Source organism: Sinocyclocheilus grahami, unplaced genomic scaffold, assembly GCF_001515645.1.
Source record: "Sinocyclocheilus grahami isolate Dianchi unplaced genomic scaffold, SAMN03320097.WGS_v1.1 scaffold51.1, whole genome shotgun sequence".
Lineage (NCBI taxonomy): Eukaryota > Metazoa > Chordata > Actinopteri > Cypriniformes > Cyprinidae > Sinocyclocheilus > Sinocyclocheilus grahami.
The window spans coordinates 333,609-351,827 of NW_015505230.1; the positions used below are offsets into that span (position 1 = coordinate 333,609).

The following is an 18,219-nucleotide window of genomic DNA, read 5'->3' on the forward strand; positions in this document are numbered from 1 at the left end:
ATAGATAGATAGATAGATAGATAGATAGATAGATAGATGTGTGTCTGTGTAGCCAGATAAATAGATAGATGTGTGTGTGTATTTCTTTTTCAAATGGGTTATTTCTAATCCAGTTTTTATTTTGTGAAAAATGATGGAAATAGCATTTAATCTTGTGTATCTGTGATAATTTTGTGTATCTCTGAAATTAGCATAAGCCATTTTATTAGAAACAATTTTAAAATGTCACTTTCATTACCATCATTTTGACAACAGAATTCAGAATTTCACACAATACTTGATTTGTGATGTGGCAGAAATATGGATGACAAGAAAAAAAAAAAAGACAAAATTCTCCTGTGATGCATGTATGACCATTTTTAACATTGTTATCACAGAGGACATTGATTAACTACCGAATAAGTGTGTGAAATGTGTGTTAAGAAATTATTTTTAATTATTTGAAGTCCATAGGTCACAATCCGACTGTATATTATGCTCTTTATCAATGCTTTAGTGAGACATTAAATATAGTTTTTTTGTGCTCTTTTCTTTTTAAGTGATATACAGTGGGGGAAAAAAGTATTTAGTCAGCCACCAATTGTGCAAGTTATCCCACTTAAAAAGATGAGAGAGGCCTGTAATTTTCATCATAGGTATACCTCAACTATGAGAGACAAAATGAGAAAAAAAATCCAGAAAATCACATTGTAGGATTTTTAAAGAATTTATTTGCAAATTATGGTGGAAAATAAGTATTTGGTCAATAACAAAATTTCATCTCAATACTTTGTTATATACACTTTGTTGGCAATGACAGAGGTCAAAAGTTTTCTGTAAGTCTTCACAAGGTTGTCACACACTGTTGCTGGTATTTTGGCCCATTCCTCAAGAGCAGTAATGTTTTGGGGCTGTCGCTGGGCAACACGGATTTTCTTATTGTATACATTTGAACTAATTACTTAAATCAAATATTTTATTATATTTATAAACTATTTAGATTAAAGCCTCCTTTACATCAAAGAAAGGAGTCTGTCTAGTAACAACACAATTTTTAAAGTCATTTTATTTTCTTACCCACTGGCAAATTGATTTTCCATATTTTCTTATAACAAAACAAAAAAAAAACATTTGGTTTTGTATATTTTAATATTTTCACAAGACAACAAGACAAGAGATAATAATGTCTCTTTGCTTAAATTTTAAATAATTATTTATTAAATGTATTATTTTATTTAGATTAAAGCTTCCATTATATCAGAGAAAGCAATCTGTCTAACAAGAAGACAAATTAAATTACATTTATTCTTCTTCATTTGCAAATTGTTTTTTGAGCATATTTTATTTGATATATGCTTAAAACATGGAATAAATTATATATTGGTGGCCCATATTTAGATATTTTCACTGGAAAACAAGACAAGAAATAATAATGTCTCTTTGCTTACATTTTAAATAATTATATATTAAATGTATTATTTTATTTAGATTTTTCTTTTTTTTACTTAATTTGCAAATTGATTTTGACCAAATTTTCTTTGATGAATGGTTAACAAGTATAAAAAATATTGGTGGCACATGTTTAGATATTTTCAATGAAAAAAAGACAAATTTCTAATGTCATATGATGCGATTTCAATTTTTCCTTTCTCTTTGGAGTGTTACAAGCTCTTGGTGCATAAAGAAGATCTGTAAAGTTGCAAAGACTAAAGTCTCAAATCCAAAGAGATATTCTTTATAAAAGTTAAGAGTCAGCCACGCCTACCTAAAACGGCTCGTTCTAACACACCCCCACATATGGTAGACCAATAGAAGAGCCCAGCTAAGACCAGCTTAGTCTGATTTAAAGTAATTGTTCAGCTTCCTGTTTTATTAGGAAAGCTGTGCTCATCAAGCCAGCCACATTCTCTCTCTATTTCAGACATAAAACACAAAAATACAGTAATCCCTAAATATCACAATTCAATCTAAACTCCCTCATCCAGAACAGAGCGTTAGAATCTGCCTGAGAACAAAGTCAGACCAGCTGAGCACAAAGAGGCTACTGATCTCACATCTGCTCGTAAAGTGCACACACACCTCCGTCCTCTGCATGTGCTCTTTCTCTCTCATTATCTGCAGTCTTTGCTTCCTGGCCTAAGATTCCCTGGCTTTACCCAGAATTCGCCCAGAATTCACCAGATGTAAAACTGCCCTCTTCCAACTTTTTCCCCTCTTTGTTTCAACATCAAGTTCAAAGCCTTATAACTTAATATTGAGCTCTTGCGGTAAAGAGACTCACTTTTTCCTGTTCCCTTCATTTATCCTCTCACATTTAAACCACATCCCGTAGTGCCCTAGAGGAAGCTGATACACTTTATCCATACTGCCGCTGATAAATAGCTCAGTGTATTAAAAAGAGAGGGAGAGCGAGGCTCAGACATAATCAAAGTCAAGGTCCATTTAAGACGGCTGTTTGAAGCAATGGGCAGGAGAGGTGAGTGGAGGCGGCTGTCTGTTCTGGTGCACCGAAGCGATAGCAGTATAGCAGCCTGAGGAGATGAGAATAGAAGGTTTCAGTAGCAGGGGTTAAAGACAGAGCCAGTGCCTCCGAGTCAGCACAGGACTTGAATCACAAACACTCTGATACTGAAAGGAGAACCAATGATAAGTTTTGTTTATTATTTTAGGCTTTTTTTGACACTTTTATTGATGGGTTTAAAGAGAAAGAATAGGAAATAGAGAAGGGAATGGGATCAGGAAATGATGCAAGTACTGTATGACTCACATTGCACTAGGGATCGTCATGAGTACTTGTGTCATTAGTGATCAGTAACTATCAATCAAACTTCACAATATTTTACATCCAGCAATGATATGTGAAGGTGCCAAAATGTAGCCTAATTTTATATTTTGATTAATGGATATGTTCACACTGTCAATTTTTGGGATTGACAACCGCATTTTCTTTACAGGTGTGAGTCTCGAAATGTCCCGTTCACACAGCAACTTACAGTTGTGTTTAGAATACTGTTTGTATGAACGTGCAACTGGAGTCAAGCCCTTATTCCTTACCAGTAACCATAGCGACAGTGACCAAAGTAAAATCAAAGATGGCGACGTCCATAAAACGGAAAGTCTTATCACTTTCTGACACGACAAGAGTTCAATCGAGCTGCGAGTTCATCCGTCAAATCTTCATTAACCGACGGCAGCCTTTATATTTGGGTGGAGAGCGGAGTATTTGAGTTGCGCACAGAACACAAAACTGACGGGGGCGACTCCGGTGGAAAATTGACGGGATCTAAAAATTTCAAGCGACAGACCGAAGTAGCGAAGTTACCGAAAACACGGTAGACGTGTGTTTGTGCGGCAGAGCGGCTCTCTCTCACACTGTATGACGTGACAGACAACTAGTTGTCCAGTCCTGTTCCGTTCACACAGCGCGTGTGTATCGAGAATGCGGTTGTGAATCCTGAAAATGTACAGGTGTGAGTTCGGTTACAGAATATTGTTGTCACACCCATAAATAACCAAACTGTGTGTGAACGTAACCGTATTAAGGACTCAAATACAGGACTGACAACCATATTCTGCTGCTGTGTGAACGTGTCCAATATTTGGTAAATACTTTTCATTTGAAATAGTTCAGGAGGCATTTTAAGGTGGCATTTTTTTACGGTTTGATTGGTTGGAGAGGGATACCAACCCAATTCCTATATGAAGCTATTGTTTGACTTCAGAAGACTTCGAATATAGCTTATTTGTTGTATTGGCCACTTTTATGATTTTGCATTGCATTACTTTTGCACTGTTTTTGGAGCTTAATAGCTTCAAAACTTAATTTGTTGTAATATATTGTATGTAAAATAATTTATTTTAAAGCACACAAAAGGGATCCGATGTCTGTATATGAATGTATGTATAGTTTGGGGTCAGTTAGATTGTTTTAAAAGAAATTAATACTTTATTCTGCAAGGATCCGTTAAATTGACTTGACTTAAATTGATAAAGTGACTTTGTTACAGAATGTTTGTATTTTAAATAAATATTGTTCTGTTCATTAAAAAAAGTATAATTAATTAAATTTCTATTCATCAAAGAATCCTTCCATAAACAATATTAAGCAGCACAACAGTTTTCAACATTGATAATAATAAGAAATGTTTCTTGAGCAGCAAATCAGCATATTAGTCTGATTTTAAAGGATCATGTGACACTGAAGACTTTATGATAAAGGATTAATGTTGCTGAAAATTCTGCTTTGCCATTATAGAAATAAATTATATTTTAATTCTTTGTAATAACTGTAATTCACCCTTCTCCGCAAGTTTGATTGACGGGTGATCTAACCAATCATAATGCCAAATCTGCCATTTTGTCCAACAAACAAACCAGACAGGAGATTAAAGTCGGTGGACTTGAACTTGAAAAATGGTGTTTATTGACATCTTTCAGTGATTGAAACAAGATACTTTTTTATGTTCATTCATGTTTATTCTGTGCTATAACTAGTAAAGAGGAAGAGATGATTGGTTCACGTGCCGCTTGAACTGAGGTGCTACGGTGATCGGTCTCAACAAAATGTTATTTATTATTTGAATTTCTTAAAAAAATTACAAAATTTGAAAGCTGAGACTTTATTTCATACCAAAAGTAACCTGCTCTGTCTTGTCTGTCAGCACATTGTCAGTGTCCACTTTGCTCCGTGATATATTTTTCACTGTGTGAGAACATGATGTGTGGCGTGAAAGCATGGCTTGTTGGCCATAGCAACAGTAACTAAGGGGGTCGGGTCTTTACAAAGGGTCATTTTAACTGTATTTCTGAACAAAATAATTTCATCCTCGCTTAGCATAAGAGAAAGCATTTTAAAAATCTTACCGACCCCAAACTTTTGAACAGTAGTGTATATATATGTATATCATATTAAATAAATTATGTCTGGATGTGGTGCGAATGTAAATTCAGTTCCTCCAGTAACAGGAAGACACTTTCATCGTCAATCTCCAGTCTATATATAGAGGTGAGTGTGTCTTCCTGTTACTGGATCAACTGCATTTCCATATGCACCAAATCCAGACATATTTACCTAATATGGATGCTCAGCCTGACCAGAGTGCACTTCGGCACATTCTTCAGCAAAAACCCAGCCCATGCTGTGAAAATGTCTCGCTTTGTAATAATTCTCAGCAAATTGTTCATCTGTGAGTGTTGTGCTTTAAAAACACTCACAGCCCTGCCCTGCCCAAGGACTTTCACATTGAAGACTTTGCTTCCAAGGAAGCATTTACACAATGGATGGTCGCTGTAAAGATGACAATAATGGATTTTTTTATAGCAATATACATCTGAATGAAAAATACTGGAACATGTCATAAAAAAAGTGTTGAATTGTTTAAATTTGCCTGTAAGGCTTTATTTGCATTCTAGCAGAGCGTCAATAATATACACAGCCAAGCACTTAAATAGGGAAAGATGAACTACAATGACAGAAAACCCAACAGATGTCTAAACAACCTCTTTAATAACAACTTTGTCCTCTGCTATAATGGATTATTGCATCACTGAGGTGCTACGGTGATCGGTCTCAACAAAATGTTATTTATTATTTGAATTTCTTAAAAAAATTACAAAATTTGAAAGCTGAGACTTTATTTCATACCAAAAGTAACCTGCTCTGTCTTGTCTGTCAGCACATTGTCAGTGTCCACTTTGCTCCGTGATATATTTTTCACTGTGTGAGAACATGATGTGTGGCGTGAAAGCATGGCTTGTTGGCCATAGCAACAGTAACTAAGGGGGTCGGGTCTTTACAAAGGGTCATTTTAACTGTATTTCTGAACAAAATAATTTCATCCTCGCTTAGCATAAGAGAAAGCATTTTAAAAATCTTACCGACCCCAAACTTTTGAACAGTAGTGTATATATATGTATATCATATTAAATAAATTATGTCTGGATGTGGTGCGAATGTAAATTCAGTTCCTCCAGTAACAGGAAGACACTTTCATCGTCAATCTCCAGTCTATATATAGAGGTGAGTGTGTCTTCCTGTTACTGGATCAACTGCATTTCCATATGCACCAAATCCAGACATATTTACCTAATATGGATGCTCAGCCTGACCAGAGTGCACTTCGGCACATTCTTCAGCAAAAACCCAGCCCATGCTGTGAAAATGTCTCGCTTTGTAATAATTCTCAGCAAATTGTTCATCTGTGAGTGTTGTGCTTTAAAAACACTCACAGCCCTGCCCTGCCCAAGGACTTTCACATTGAAGACTTTGCTTCCAAGGAAGCATTTACACAATGGATGGTCGCTGTAAAGATGACAATAATGGATTTTTTTATAGCAATATACATCTGAATGAAAAATACTGGAACATGTCATAAAAAAAGTGTTGAATTGTTTAAATTTGCCTGTAAGGCTTTATTTGCATTCTAGCAGAGCGTCAATAATATACACAGCCAAGCACTTAAATAGGGAAAGATGAACTACAATGACAGAAAACCCAACAGATGTCTAAACAACCTCTTTAATAACAACTTTGTCCTCTGCTATAATGGATTATTGCATCTGTGCCTTTTAATGTTATTCTGCAGTTCTTCGGTCTGGGAAGGGAATGTTTTGACATAAAGCGATTTAATTACAACAATGACTCTTAAGCTATTAGCAGGGTGTAATTAAGAGCATTGCAACATTAGGTCTCTCTTTTGCTGTCTAATTGTCTTTTTTGGACCTTATTCGCTAGCAGACGGAGTGTGCGTTGAATCTGGAGTGTTGAGAAAGAAATAAAGGCTGGAGTTCGGAGATGTGCATTAATCATTAGGAATATCAGTAGCAGTTGCACATAGGCTGAATCCTTCAATGAGCCCCAGGGCTTTTCTTTCTCCAATATTGCAGTGGTGAGTACAAACTTAGACTCAGAGTATTGATTCATAAGACTGCTTCAGCTCTGGCCGCATTGCTCATTGTAAATTATGCTTAGGCTGTCTATTCCTGAGCTATTGTCTTATTACCAGTCGAGCCCTGCGTGGTAGTACCAAATAAAACAAAGATTATTTACCTAAGGTCGGATAATTTCCTCTTTATGATCGAAATGGCCTTTGGTGAGTATCTCTAGGAGAGTACATGGTGGGCTTACCTTTATTGGCTTTGCGGCAGCCGTAATGTCTAGACCTTTGGGCTTTGTAGTGGCTCTCTGACTAAGATATTGATTGAGGTTTTTAGGGATTCAATGTGTGTATAGCCACTTGCACTCACACGCTTGTGTCTAATAATTTCTTGGCCGGGAACACTGTTTTTTGGGATAAACACATTGGCCAAATGAATAAATAATTTGAATTGGAACCAGAATATCATAAAAAGATTTCCTGTATGCTTTTACTGAATTCACTCTAATTTACCCTATATTCAGTACTATCCATTTTGTTTTTAGCACCATTTGCCACATTTATATAATGTGGCTCCTCTAACATGGTCTGCCATAACTTGGTAATAGTTACTAATTCCTTGCAGTGATAATAGCATCTACTACTAGTGAGCAATTACTGATATATGACTCTTGGTCGTGCTAGTACCCATGCACTTTTACAGAGAAACATTGTCCGCCTCCTTGGCCCATTTCTTCGTTTTCATGGCCAAAGTGCTGGAAAGCGTTCAAGATTCTTTCGGAAAGGTCAGAGGATTCATGGGGCTGTCTTTCAACAACATGCAATTATCACTGTCATTATTTCAGGAATACAATAAGGATTGTGATTGCAGTCACACCGTATTTAGCAACTTGTTGTTTTGCAGTTTAATCAGTTTTCATGCGCACAGCCCTCTCCTTGTTTTGTCATGCATGTTACCCCAATTTGCCACTGAAATAGGCACAAAATCAATCTTTTTTTTCTTCTTCACATTTGTCTTTTTTGATAATTGGATTTGAGATTTCTACATTTCTGCTCACACAAAATGATTACAAATGTGTAGTTTGGTGCCACTAGTGGCACAGAAATTACACTACACCTTTAAAAAATATATATCATTAACGCTGATGGTTTTTCCCAACAAAATCTTGCTCTACAGAAAAATCCCCTGGATTAACATCTATGCGGAGGTGAACCATGAGAAAGAGCAGGAGATGATCAGTACGGTGGGCCAGAATGACACCACACCAAAAATCACCCTGAGTGAGTTCTCCACCCAGAAAGAACTGATGGAGAAAGAGCTGGAGGCCCGTGCCAAATGTGAGTGAGATGTTTAGAAAATTAATAATAATAAAAAAAGGATTTGTGTAAGATAAAACTTCAGAGAAAATGTTTTTATATATATTTTTTTCTTTCTTGTTTTAAGTTTAAAATTCACAATTTTTTAAAATAAAATGTATACATAAAGTAAGAGAAAATGATTTGCCTATGAGTATAAAAAATAATGAAATACATATGTAATCCACAGAATGCAATTTATTGTAATTTGCCATAATTTCTGTAAAATTCCATCTAAACACACAGTTGCTTCGATGTACAGTACATTAGAAAAGTACAAAAACTTGTCTGATATGGCAAATGGCAACAGTTGCAAAGGTTGTATTGCTCAGTAACGGCGGAATTTAGTGAACATAATTCCAACTTTTTCATACTTGTCTTTTTTTAGTATTTCTCAAGAAGAAAATCAAATGAAAGGAAATGTAATTTTTTTCCAGCTTTAGTCTTTTTCAGCCTCAAAAATATTTGAGTCACAGACCAGCGTGCTATCATAAAACTACTCTCTAAAAAATGCTGGGTTAAATTTAACCCAGCTATTGGGTTGTTTTGACCCAGCGGTTGGGTTCAAAACATCCCAACCGCTGGGTCAAAATAACCCAATAGCTGGGTTTGTTCCTTTTTAACCCAGCGCTGGGTTATATTTAACCCAGCATTTTTTAGAGTGTGCTGTTGTGATGGCAATCTCTGTGTTTTACACTAAAAATATGAATCATTCAGCTTTCAGAATTACACAGTGAACACTATCAGACCAAAAAAAACACCCTTTGGAATCAGGAGCATTTATAATCTGACACATAATGCATAATAATGAGAAATATCTACAGTGGGCCCAAGTGTCCTTATTTCCCAAGTGGATGCATCTGTGATCATGTAATTGCTTAATAACTGCAAATTAATATTTAATTGGTGCTGTTAAGCAGTGATTATAAAAGAGCACTGATTAAACTATAAAAGGGGTCAAATTGGGGTTAGTGTGATAACAACAACTGTGATGAATAAACATGCAACATTCGGTGCCACGCAGAAAATAAATCCCACCACTATTTCTGTGGGTGTTTAATAGGAGGATGAAACATTTTTTATTTTTATTTTTTGCTTTATTTCTTACTTCAGTTCAGTGACAGTATCGGTGACAGTTCAGTATCTAGCCTACTTTCCATTCATTTTGCTTGCCTTCACTAGGATAAATGTTTAATGACTCTAATCCAGAAAACATCTATTTTGTTCATTTATAGTTGAGTAATATATAGTTGGACGTATAATCAAGCATTTAAAGATAACATAAAATGGCATTCACTATGCATTTAATTTCTATAATGTTTGGCATTTAGCAAAACATTATATTCAACCATATATTCAACTTGAAGTCATGTTAAGACTTGATTTTATCCATTGAGATTTTATTGAATCGTGAAAGTAGGTCTGGCTTGAAGATAAGTTGTTTCAGTTAGTTATTTAAATAACTAAAGTTATTTAAATTAAATGCAAGGTTATTAAATAATGTTTCTTCTGAATAATCATCCAGGGACATGTGTTAGGAAAATACATAGTCAATTTTGTTTGTTGACGTTAAATTTTGAAGGCTAATGTGTCATTTCTGTGTTTTCGGCAAGTAGGCGGTGTGATCAACAACTGTGAAAGCACAAGGGAGATCCCGAACTGCACGAGTGTCTGAAAACTTCAGGAAAGAAGCTGGAGGCATATTGTAATAATGTGTACAGAGGTATCACAGTTTTAAAGGTTGACAGTTTTCCTTTTTGCTTTTTTTGTAATTTCAAAACACTGACATTGTTAATAGTTTTCTAAGGAGCTCAGATTTGCATGGGTGTCTTGTTCTGATCTGTGTGGAATATAAGAATAGACTTAACTACTCTACAAGTTGCTGAAAACATGTTTGGTTGAGAAATTTGCCAGCATTTGAAATTCCAAAAGTTTTGTTGTGAATATTACAGAGCAATGAGCATAATGGAAAATTGGGAGGAAAGCCACTACACCTCTCTCGGGTTTTCCCCAGTGCATTTCCTTTGAACATTGTTGAATTTGTTAGCCTGAGTCAGATGGCTTTTTCAGATTGGAAAAAAGTGGCTTTTCGTATCAAACAATTGTGATTTTTGCTGGCTCAGAACTTATTTATGCCAAGTTCGTTTAACTGTTCAAACTGATTTTTCACACATTGTGAAGAGTGCATTTAGTGTCTATATTAACTTAATTTTTAGGTTTTTAATCTCTTCAGTAGGTCATTAACATTTTTATATTCGTTATAACTTGAACTGCGGGAACAAAATTGCAGCTGAAGCATGCAAACAAGCCAACAGTGTTTATATCCCTCTCTATATTACAGCTTTGCCTTCATGTGAGCAATTCTACTCGGCAATCTTCTAAATTGGTGGTTGTTAAAAACATTTAAACTTTTAATTACACATTTCTCTTGCTTATCTAGCCTTTGTCTAAAGGCGAAGAGATGTGGAATAAAATGTGAATTTTTCAGAAGTGAAATACCTTTCCAAAAGCACTGTGATAAAACGTCAATTTGAAGGCAAGCTTTTTGTACCTCTATAAAGCAGGAATATAACTATTAAGAATCATGTCTCTATAACAAAGCTTTTTTTGGAGCTCAAACTTAGTTAAAAGTCCATGAAATATGCAATCTTCTAAATTGGTGGTTGTTAAAAACATTTAAACTTTTAATTACACATTTCTCTTGCTTATCTAGCCTTCGTCTAAAGGCGAAGAGATGTGGAATAAAATGTGAATTTTTCAGAAGTGAGATACCTTTCCAAAAGCACTGTGATAAAACGTCAATTTGAAGGCAAGCTTTTTGTACCTCTATAAAGCAGGAATATAACTATTAAGTATCATGTCTCTATAGCAAAGCTTTTTTTGGAGCTCAAACTTAGTTAAAAGTCCATGAAATATCAAATGTCGAGAATGTTTTGTGGAATAAATCTCTTGATATACAACCATAGACACAATGTAACAATGGAAAATGTTACAAAACTCAACTTTAATCTAACATACCTTCAGCTAAATGTAATTTCTTGTAAGCTCCTCATAAATATATATATATATATATATATATATATATATATATATATATATACTGTATATATACCGTCCATGTGCATTCCATGAGGTTATGAGGTTTTTAGCTTGTTCTTTTGAATTTGTTTGTAGATAAATGACTTACAGAATCATTTTGCTTCATAAGTGAATGCCTTACAAATAAGAATGCCTTTTGAATAATGTGTATTCATCGTAATAGCTGGCCATTTACAATTTAAAATTAATTTATAACATTTTAACAATGTTAACACAGCCATTATTTAGTTAACTATATATTTTTTTGTGTGCCCCATATATATATATATATATATATATATATATATATATATATATATATATATATATACTGTATATATACCGTCCATGTGCATTCCATGAGGTTATTTAACATTTAGCTTGTTCTTTTGAATTTGTTTGTAGATAAATGACTTACAGAATCATTTTGCTTCATAAGTGAATGCCTTACAAATAAGAATGCCTTTTGAATAATGTGTATTCATCGTAATAGCTGGCCATTTACAATTTAAAATTAATTTATAACATTTTAACAATGTTAACACAGCCATTATTTAGTTAACATTCATTTATTTATTTTTTCTCCCCAAACATGTTTAAGGTGTCTCATCTCCCAGGGATTGAAAAAAAAACAGTGAACTGTACAATATTCTCAGTAGGTCTCAAATTTAATTTTTTTTGTATATACAGCAAGTGTGTTTCATTTCATATCCTTATACTGTAAATATAATAGTGAAGACTGGACTTCACTGGACACAGTCTGATATTAATTTCAGAAAGAGGGTGTTATGAATTCAAACAGTGATTCATTAATGTGCTGTAGATAGGCCAGTTCTGTAAATAGTTTTTTTTTTAATTATTAAATCATTGCACACACTCACACACACACACACATACACACACACACAACATAGTAAAGACGTATTGCATATGCTTCAATGTTGCCATTTTGGCCTCAGATTTAAAGTTGAACCTATAGGGAGCAGTGTTTCAGTATATGGTTAGACATTTTGTATTGGAGTTGATTGCCTGTGTCACACGAAATGAATATAATTCATGAATAATAAGCAGGTGGTTTCTTAGATTCCATTGTGAATGTAAATGTATAGCAATACCACTGTATATCAGAATATAAGTGACTTTGGCCAAAATAACTCCCCAAGCAATTAATTCCTGTTCTCAATCAGTGATATATTACAGTACAAACCTAAACATTGTGCTGCTTCATTTTCATGTAAAAAATGTTTTATGAGTACAAAGTTGTATTCAAAGTTCTAGTTATTCTGTGTGAGACAGAACTATCAGATGTAATATTATTAAAAATGAACAAGTAAATTATTATACTAAAAATCAAAATGAACAAGTATTATGTTAGCAAGTGTGAAATATTTTTTTATTTTTATAATTTTAATTAATGGATGCACCATACGTTTCTGCTTTATTTTTGAGCTGTCTTAAACATAACCTTTGTTTTGGAATTATCTACGTAGGCAGCATCTGTGTGTGTCATTAAATAGTGATCCTCGTGTAAAGACACTCGACTTATAGGTGATTTCAATTGAGTTTGTTGTTAGCATGTTGCTAATCTAAAAGTGTAATACACTAATAAGCTTTAAAAATGCATAGCACACACAATTATTATCATTATTATTAATAATAATAATTAGATTGAAATAAGAATTGAAAGGCTTATATTTATAATAAGGTTCAAATTAATCACACATCAATGTGGGCTGTGAAATTACCCCCAAAAGATAAAGTAAAATCACTATTGTTGAATGAGAAAGCATTGAATAGACATTACCAAAAACAATTTAAAAAAGTATCTTTAGAAATAAATATTTTGATGCAACATAAAATGTATGAAAAAAAATTTGTAATGCTACAATGTGGCCATAACATTGTTTTCAGAAGCTGTGTCATTTAGGTATATTTGCAGTTCAGAGGTGCCATGAATGTATTTACAGTGCAATAAGAATTGCATGAATAATGCTATGAGATTAATGGGTTATAAATGGGTGAGTAGTTTCATTTAGAAACAAAGCAAGTGACAGTCTTTGCGTTGGGAGCTCTATGATGCCTTAAAATGCTGCCTACCTAGGGAAGTTTTGGAACAAATCTCATATTATTCTTTTTTTTTTTTTTGATCATATTAGACAAAGTTAACTGATATTCCAGCCAGACTAACCACAACTTAAACATCAAATTTTCATTTTTGGGCGAACTATCCCTTTATCTGCTTACCCCCAGGGCATCCAAGATGTAGGTGACTTTGTTTCTTCAGTAGAACACAAATTATGATTTTTAAGTCCAGCTGTTGCAGTCTATCAGTCGTATAATGCATGGCAATGGTAACTAAATCTATGAGAGTAAAAAAAAACATGCACAGACAAATCCAAATTAAACCCTGCGGCTCGTGACGACACATTGATGTCGTCACCACTCCCGAATGAGTTCCTGCGAGAGAAAGTAATCTTTTAGTTTTAAGTCGGTTTGAACAATCCTGATAAGCGCAAGTAAGTACCATTTTGATTAGCCGTCGTACCTACAATGTTTGTGCACTGTGTAAACAATGAGTGACGTAAACGCGCGAGATATCACTTCCGGCGCTTGCGTAAACTACGCCAGAGCGCGTACACACCTCACGCATAGGATGCCGTGCGCGCGCTCAAAGCAGTTGGACATAGTGGTGTATTAGAGGTAAAATATGATATAAATACTGTTTGGTTTCTCACACAAACCGATCGTTTCGTGTCTTAGGACATCAATGTGTCGTCACGAGCCGCAGGGTTTAATTTGGATTTGTCTGTGCATGTTTTTTTTTACTCTCATAGATTTTGTTACCATTGCCATGCATTATATGACTGATAGACTGCAACAGCTGGACTTAAAAATCATAATTTGTGTTCTACTGAAGAAACAAAGTCACCTACATCTTGGATGCCCTGGGGGTAAGCAGATAAACATCAAATTTAAATTTTTGGGTGAAATATCCCTTTAACATGTACTTTTGTATGTTCTGATTTCAATCCAATATGACCTTGTCTTTCGAACTTAGAACTTCTAGAAGACTCTGACACAAACTTCTGTTTCATCACAGCATTTGAGGTATTTCACAGTAGTGAATTCAAAAATATGAGTTTAAGCCATATGCACTAGGCTATCGTTCAAAAGTTTGGGGTCAGTAAGATTTTTATTTTATTTCTTTTCTTTAAGAAATTAATAGTTTTATTCAGCCAGCATGCATTAAATCATGATCAAATTTGACAGTAAAGACTTTTACATTGTTACAAAAACAATTATATTTCAAATCTGTTCTGTTCAAAGCATCCAGGAAAGAAAATGTATCACTGTTTCCACAAAATATATTAAGCAGTACAACTCTTTTTAACACTGATCATAATAAGAAATGTTGCAACAAATCAGCATATTAAAATTATTTCTAAAGGGTCATGGGACGCTGAAGACTGGCGTAATGATGCTGAAAATTCAGCTTTGATATCATAGGAATAAATTACATTTTAAAATAACTTTAAAATATAATAATATTTGGTGAGCATCAGAGACTTCTTTCAAAAACAATACAAAAATCCTACTGACTCCGAACTTTTAAACTGTAGAGTATGTGCATATTCAAGTCTACAGATCTAGGCCAACTTTGCATACCTTTTAGGGTAGTTAACTTTTTTACCGGCTCTAGAGCCGCTGAAAACAGCTTTGCATTTGTAAATGTGAGCATAGCCTCTACAGATGCATCCAGGCGTGCTGTTTATGCTTTACACATACGCTTATCCACCATAAAGGAACTTAAAATGGGCTACAGAGACTTGTTTAATGCATGACGTCAGCGCAGTCTAAAGCCTTGTGACATGAAACAGTGTTTTACCCTTAATCTCGACTTCTCAGAGGCTCTACAGTGTGCTGAAGTCAGCATGCAATTACGCACAGGCCCTGAGCCGAGGGAACGAGGGAAAGCTGGTACTTTACCATCCTGTCGCACATTCTCTCATTAACACTCGCAGGTTAGCTTAGCGTCCCACTTTATCTCTACTAGTCACAGTTGTTGTCTCACTCTAATAGTGATATTGATTTTGTTTTGTTTTTTACTCATTGTGTACTCATATCTTCAGTCCCCCCCACTCCTAAATCTGACAATGTGTCCTAGTTAAACCACTTTATTTATTAAATGTTACAAGCAGCAAGGTGTTTTGTTGTCCCCTTGGGTTCTCATGCACCCACACTCAAAAAGGCCTACATTTAAAGGGATAGTTCACCCAAAAATCTAAATTCTGTCATTAAATACTCCCCCTTCGAGAGTCTCGTGAATGACAACTGAGACTGACCCGGAAGAGAAGAAATCATTGAATAAAGTTGTTATTTTTGTTTTCTTTGCACACAAAAAGTATTCTTGTAGCTTCATAACATTAAGATTGAACCACTGATGTCACGTGGACTATTTTAACATTCCCTTATACCTTTCTGGCCTGGGGACATTTCAGTTGCATTGCTGTCTATATAGAGTCAGAAAACTCTCGGATTTCATCAAAAATATCTTAATTTGTGTTCCGAAGATGAACTAAGATATTTGGGTTTGAAACCACATGAGGGTTAGTAATTAATGACAATTTTCATTTTTGGGGGAACTATTACTTTCAGATTGATGTATTTGAATTTCTTATCAAATTTAGAAATCACGTGTATCACACATTTTAAACGTAAACTAATTAACTTAATTTGATGCATATTTATGAGTCAGACATAAATAAAACAGGAAAGATTTCTGTAATAATAATCAATTGAATGCGTTTTAAATATATAATATGCAGAATTATACATGTATCGTCAATAAATCAAATTTTTCATGCATTTTAAATAATTAAATATTGCTTGTTCTACAGCTAGTCATATTTAACTATGTTTATACTTTTACAATGAATAGATTTATGCTAATTCTAGGCATTTTGGTGGAGGTGGTGGGGGGATGGTAAAAATATTATTTAAATAAAATCTTGTAGATTTGAATAGTTAAGAATGAACTGGCATGCTTTGTTGTTGTTTTTTTAAGATTTCTCTAATAGTTGTAATAAATTAATGTTTTAAATGAACAATAAACCGGTTTAGATATGTATCATCAATAAATCTATTTTTTATGCATTCTAACTAATTGAATATTGCTTGTTCCACAGCTAGCAATATTTGATGTTCATAGTTTTTAACTGAATACATTTTTTTCACAATGAACAGATTTACGCTGATTCTGAGCAATTTGAAAAAAAAAAATCATTTAAAAATATGATTACTTAAAATCAAATGAATGCAATCGGTGATAATAAATTTTATTTTTGTAATGCAGAAATCTAATGTATGAATGACTAATAGCTATGCATCACATTGTTTAATACTTTGCTAAAACTGTGTAATCCAAACAGATGGAAATGTTATATACATTTCAAATACATAAATCTTAAATTGAGACCTACATATGTGGTTGATTGAGAAAAATCTCATTGGTCCAAAATGGAGCTCCACAGCTGTATGTCAAACAGGAAAAGGTTCTGATTGGCTGTGATTTTGTTGCACATGCAGCATTTTCACCTTCAGTGTACAAGTTCTGGTTAGTCTGGAGAGCCGAGCACTTGTTCTTACCTGCCATCTAAGGCTAATGAGAATCTCTTTCTAATGTAGAAAAGTACTTGCTGACATTAAACAACTATTTCTGTTCATTTAGCATATTTATTTAATGCCATTGTGTGCTAATAAGCCCTCTCTCCCTCATTCAGTGGTGTTGTATGATATCCATCAGGTTTTATTTGCTCTACTGACACTCTCTTTGTAATATAAATCATGACTGTGCAACAATAACGACACTATAAACATTAAAGCAAAATGAAGCTGGTTGAAACGAAACTCGCCATACGATTTATGTGTGATAGAAAACCAGTAATGTTTTGACGAACAAATAATTGTAAAACTTATCTCCCGTCGCACAAAATCTACGGCTGCATGACTCATGGTTATTGTTACATCTTTATTTCAATATTTCTATGGAAAACTACTGTCATTTTGGAATCGTTTCAAATAAATGTATTTTTGTACATCAGATACGGATTCCCGTCTGTGATATTTTGGGATTCACACTACAAGTTTACACTACAGTAGTGGATTCTGACTTTCTAATGCTATGTTGTTGTCATTAGTGTCTTTGGGCAAAATGTGCGCAGCTGGTGTGAGCTGGAGGCAAACTGAGTGACTACACAAGGAAAACCTTAGGCGACAACTTATAATGCCATCACAGGCCTCTCAAGTCTTTCAATAAACAGAGGCACAAAGGTGCCTTGGGTATTTGGAGCCGTGTGACTGCGTGACATGTTTGCTGGTTAGATCAGCGAAATGGTGAAATGGCTTTGAATTTGTTTAGTCCTTTCTAAAAATGACTGCTGTTACAGGCTGAAAAACAGTTTCTGGTGCAGCAGCGAATCAGAGAACAGATTCAGTGTAGCGTTTGTTCTGATTCGCTCATCTAAACACACACACACACATGAGCGCTGGAGTCTAGTAGGGTTAGTGAAAATGAAAGAGGTGATGAAAAGACCTTAAATCAGACAATGACTCGCAGAACGCATTGTGATTCTGACGGGTTCAGATGTATAATTGTTTTTAAAAAACAATTAACATCTGATTAATCTTTGTGGTGCCTTTGTGACACGCTTGATGATGTGAGGGGCTTCCTATGACATTAAAGAAGCATGACATCAAAACCGAAGATTTGTGGCTTTTGGTTAATGGCTGTTAGCTTTGAAGCCATTGTGTACTATTGTTGTTGTTGTTGCGGAATTATTTTGTAATCATTGTGTATTTTATTTATGTATTTGTTTGTTTGTTTAATACAAAATGCTCTCCTAAACCTTTTTTTTATAGGTGAAACTATCTT

At 34.4% G+C, this 18,219-nt stretch overlaps 1 protein-coding gene across 1 annotated transcript in view; it reads left to right on the forward strand.

The window, feature by feature from the left end:
• LOC107583213 (VPS10 domain-containing receptor SorCS3-like) overlaps positions 1 to 8,200 on the forward strand; it is a 96,914-nt gene extending 88,714 nt beyond the window's left edge. Inside the window, exons 17-18 of the mRNA XM_016269363.1 lie at positions 7,558 to 7,639; positions 8,032 to 8,200. Of these exons, the coding sequence (XP_016124849.1) occupies positions 7,558 to 7,639; positions 8,032 to 8,200 (251 nt within the window). The remainder of the gene's footprint in view (positions 1 to 7,557; positions 7,640 to 8,031) is intronic.
• The last annotated feature ends 10,019 nt before the right edge of the window (positions 8,201 to 18,219 follow it).